This window comes from Cynoglossus semilaevis, chromosome 18, assembly GCF_000523025.1.
Source record: "Cynoglossus semilaevis isolate Cse_v1.0 chromosome 18, Cse_v1.0, whole genome shotgun sequence".
Classification (NCBI taxonomy): domain Eukaryota; kingdom Metazoa; phylum Chordata; class Actinopteri; order Pleuronectiformes; family Cynoglossidae; genus Cynoglossus; species Cynoglossus semilaevis.
The window spans coordinates 8,463,416-8,467,455 of record NC_024324.1 but is presented as its reverse complement, the minus strand read 5'-3'; the positions used below and the strand labels follow the sequence as shown (position 1 = coordinate 8,467,455).

General features: G+C 36.0%; 1 protein-coding gene and 1 long non-coding RNA gene across 2 annotated transcripts in view; one reads left to right on the top strand and one right to left on the bottom strand.

Annotated features, from left to right (window-relative positions):
- LOC103394300 (uncharacterized) overlaps positions 1–4,040 on the top strand; it is a 10,621-nt gene that overhangs the window by 2,229 nt on the left and 4,352 nt on the right. Inside the window, exons 3-5 of the long non-coding RNA XR_001761524.2 lie at positions 1,123–1,196; positions 2,138–2,230; positions 3,859–3,932. This is a non-coding gene — a long non-coding RNA (uncharacterized LOC103394300). The remainder of the gene's footprint in view (positions 1–1,122; positions 1,197–2,137; positions 2,231–3,858; positions 3,933–4,040) is intronic.
- The window catches only part of LOC103394299 (oxysterol-binding protein-related protein 11-like), a 7,090-nt gene continuing 4,534 nt past the window's right edge, over positions 1,485–4,040 (bottom strand). Inside the window, exon 4 of the mRNA XM_008331548.3 lies at positions 1,485–3,713. Coding sequence (XP_008329770.1) covers positions 3,669–3,713 — 45 coding nt within the window. The 3' untranslated portion in view covers positions 1,485–3,668. The remainder of the gene's footprint in view (positions 3,714–4,040) is intronic.

The window sequence follows — 4,040 nt, the reverse complement described above, 5'->3', positions numbered from 1 at the left end:
TATATGTATGTATGTATATATATATATATATATACATATATATGAGGGATGCACCAAAATTAAAATTGTTGACCGAAACACCGAAAGAAATTATTATGCCAATTATTAGTACCATTGCCTTTATGGCTATGACTGTGTACTTAACCTCAATAACTTCTAACTAAGGATTTTCCATAAATTAATATTAATGTTTCAAAGAATAAAACAATTACAAAATTCTGAAATTTTTTATTTAGCACATTAAAACAATGCACAATATTAAATTAAATAAAAACTAATAAAAGTTGATAAAAGGTGATAAAAGTCTTTTGGTGGCTGAATATTTGGTGCATCCCTAATATATATAGCATATTATATATGGTATATACAGTATGTATTGTACTATATATATTAGCAAGTGTCTAAGATGGGTCGAAAAAGTTACCAAATGATAATTAAAACCAAGTCTGCAAAAGGTTGAGAAGTAAAAATACCAACTTTAGTTTTCAGATAGGCTTTAAAATCTTCTGTTATTTTAAGATTTTAATAGGAAAAAAAAGACATTTTCTTATATCTAACAAATCAACTGTGGCTAAGATGTAAGCTAGAAGAATTGGTCAAATCATAAATAAAACCAAGTCTGGAAAGAGTTCAGAACAAATGTACTGCAAAAATATATATTTCACCTATTTTGTAGGTAAATGTTAAAAACTACAACTAAAATAATGCCAGACATGCATAACAAAAAAAAAAAGCAGAAATTCAGTATACTGTAATTTAATATTATTTAATTAGTATTATTCAAAAGGTAGCCTATAGTGTAAACCTCCTCAAACGTTATAAAAGTAAATTCAATGTATTCATATACAGGAAATTTAGATAAAATATAAATATGGCTTAAAAAAAATCTTAGAGAAGACTAAAATGCAACCTGGATATTTAATTTAAATATATTTAATTTTGCTAAAAGAGCCTTAAGGTAGTAAAACTGTGATGTAATGACAACAAAAGAAGTTAATTTTAAAAAGATACAAGGTCTTTATTAACATCAACCCTTCAACAACATCTACTCTGCTGAGTCTGGATCCTTGTGAATATAGAAAATTTTTCCACAGTTAACTGATTTCCTCTTTTTCTTTCTAGCATCTCTACAGTTGGGCCATCAACACAGCAAGTGGTCTGAGTATCTAAAAGAAGACTGCTGAGGATTTCTTAAGGTAAGACTATCTGGGCTACTCATCCTATCTACCTACATACAGTATCTATCTACTTACAGTATATATCTACCTACTTACAGTATATATCTACCTACTTACAGTATATATCTACTTACAGTATATATCTACCTACTTATCTACTTACAGTATCTATCTAATATAAATATGGCTTAAAAAAATCTTAGAGAAGACTAAAATGCAACTTGGATATTTAATTTAAATATTTAATTTTGCTAAAAGAGCCTTAAGGTAGTAAAACTGTGACGTAATGACAACAAAAGAAGTGAATTTTAAAAAGATACAAGGTCTTTATTAACATCAACCCTTCAACAACATCTACTCTGCTGAGTCTGGATCCTTGTGAATATAGAAAACGTGTTACCGTGGTTCAATACGTGTAAGGCCTGTGTCCTAAACAGAAAGAACAGTGTTAACAGTGACACCAGGTGACAGATTTGCTCAGTGGTTTTAGTCTCTTCAACATTACATTATATCATATGACACATGGTTCCAATGGCTTAGGCTACAAACAGGCATCTGGTAATTTAATCCTGGTCCAAAAAGTACAACTATAACAACACATTAAAAAAAAAAAGAAAGGCATATTGTTGAAGTAATGATCAGAGTGGAACTATATACTGATGTGATGAGGGGATGGGGGGTGCAATGCTGGAGACACTGCAGAGCAGATAATTGGATGTGTCGCTCAGAAAATGACGCCACTTGAAGGTAGTAATATAATAGAGAACTACTGTGTGAGCTGGTATGAGTGTAGGTCTGATTGGTGGAGGAGGAGTCCAGAAACATCATGTGTCGTCTGGTCTCTTTTCCAAATTCATCTGAAGTTTCCTAATTAGCTTGTGTTTGTCTTCATTTTTGATGCGGTTGAAGTTTTTTTTCACAGTTCATTGATTTCCTCTTTCATTCTAACATCTGTCCAGGTGGATCTGAGGTGAACGTGGTCAGCAGCCAATGAACATCAACACAGCAGGCGGTCCCAGGAAAGAGGACTCCTTAAGGGAACAGAAGTGAAGGTAAGACCACCTGGTGGACTCAAGATCCCTGAAGAAGTCTTGAGGGATTTTGAGTTTTACTTGTGGTTTTTTGCAGAATATGTTTCTGTATGTAGAGACTGTGAGGCTCCACAGTCAAGGTGACTGGGACTGAAGGTAGATTGACATCCAATTTGACCAATCAGTCAAATATTCAACCCTAACACTTGATTGCTGCCGTCTTTCCAACCTCCTCTTCCAACAATTATTTTTGTGGTAGATAATCCCCCCTGGTCCTCACACAGAGTTGACCTTTCAACAACACACACCCTCTATTTATAGTCATGAGTTTAGACATCCTAAGGAGAAGTATTTCTGGTCGTACAGTTGGCAGCTAATTACTCCAGTGCCACTGAGAGGACGTCTGCTCTTAGAGAGGACGTGTGTGTGTGTGGGCGGGGGGTAATTAGAAAACACCTAGAAACCATCGACCACAAACAAAGCAGTGGTTTTGTTTGGAATGGTCTCAATGAGAGAGGTAGTAAAATAAAACAGTAAGATGACAATGTGGCGTGTTGTTACAAACGTGTCCACAAACTCATTCATATTGTGGACAAAACAATCAGATCTTTTACTGTTTATTGGCTCACTGTGTAGTGACACATTCTAACAGCTAATGACACGTTTTATTTCTTTATATAAAGCTCTTAGACACAACCCTGATTGGTCAAAGCCAGATATAAAAACTGCTCATTTATTTCTAGGCTAAAAGTGCTTCACATTAGAAACGTACAGCTACTAAATATGGGTTCAGTTCCCAGAAATCAATTTGAACTTATGCTGATTGACAAACCAGGGGGTTGGAACCAAAGGTGGACAATGTTTAAGGGTGTGTTCACAACAAAAAGTAATGTCCTGTCTAGGATGTGGGTCAGTCTGTCCATCCCTGGTTATAGTGGGATGGTCAAACATCAGACATTGACGTTACCCACAATCCCCTATTTCTATGGCAGATATTTTTGTCTCTCAACCAGTGACTGATTTTGAACCTGGTTCACATCAAGGTGGATCAGAAAACAGTTCTTGGTCTAAATCTAGATCCAAACTGGGCCAAGGAGTAAGTGCTACAGCGCTCCCTTTAACCTCCCCTCCCTGTTATGAACACACCCTTAGAAACCGTGTCCATCAACACGACGGCATCAAACTCCAAAAGTGTGCATGTGCAAAAAAGGCCTTGGCAAAGTGAAAAATAGAAATACTCTACTCAGAATATTTATACTATAAAGATTTTATTAAAAATGTTCTTCAGTCCCAGGAGCTCAGTGGAGCCTCCTGTTGGTCCTAGCTGTGGTGATCTTTTGGCACCTTCCTCCCACTGAAGGTTCTGTGGAGGACGCAGTCTCCTCCACTCAACCTCCTGACATCTGTCTGTGTAGAGAGACAGGTGTTGGTTGTTGAAGGTTCAGAGTTGACTGTGTGGTCAGGTGGACTTCCACAGTGGGTTATTGTAGATCCAACCTTCTCCCTGCACGGGTGAAGGACATTGTTAATGAGATGTTTGTTTGTTTGATTGTTTTTATAGTAACATGCACTAAAGTTTGTTTTTATTTTAGATGCTGTTGCTACAAGTTTTTTTCCACAGTTAACTGATTTCCTCTTTTTCTTTCTAGCATCTCTACAGTTGGGCCATCAACACAGCAAGTGGTCTGAGTATCTAAAAGAAGACTGCTGAGGATTTCTTAAGGTAAGACTATCTGGGCTACTCATCCTATCTACCTACATACAGTATCTATCTACTTACAGTATATATCTACTTATCTACTTACAGTATATATCTACCTACTTACAGTAT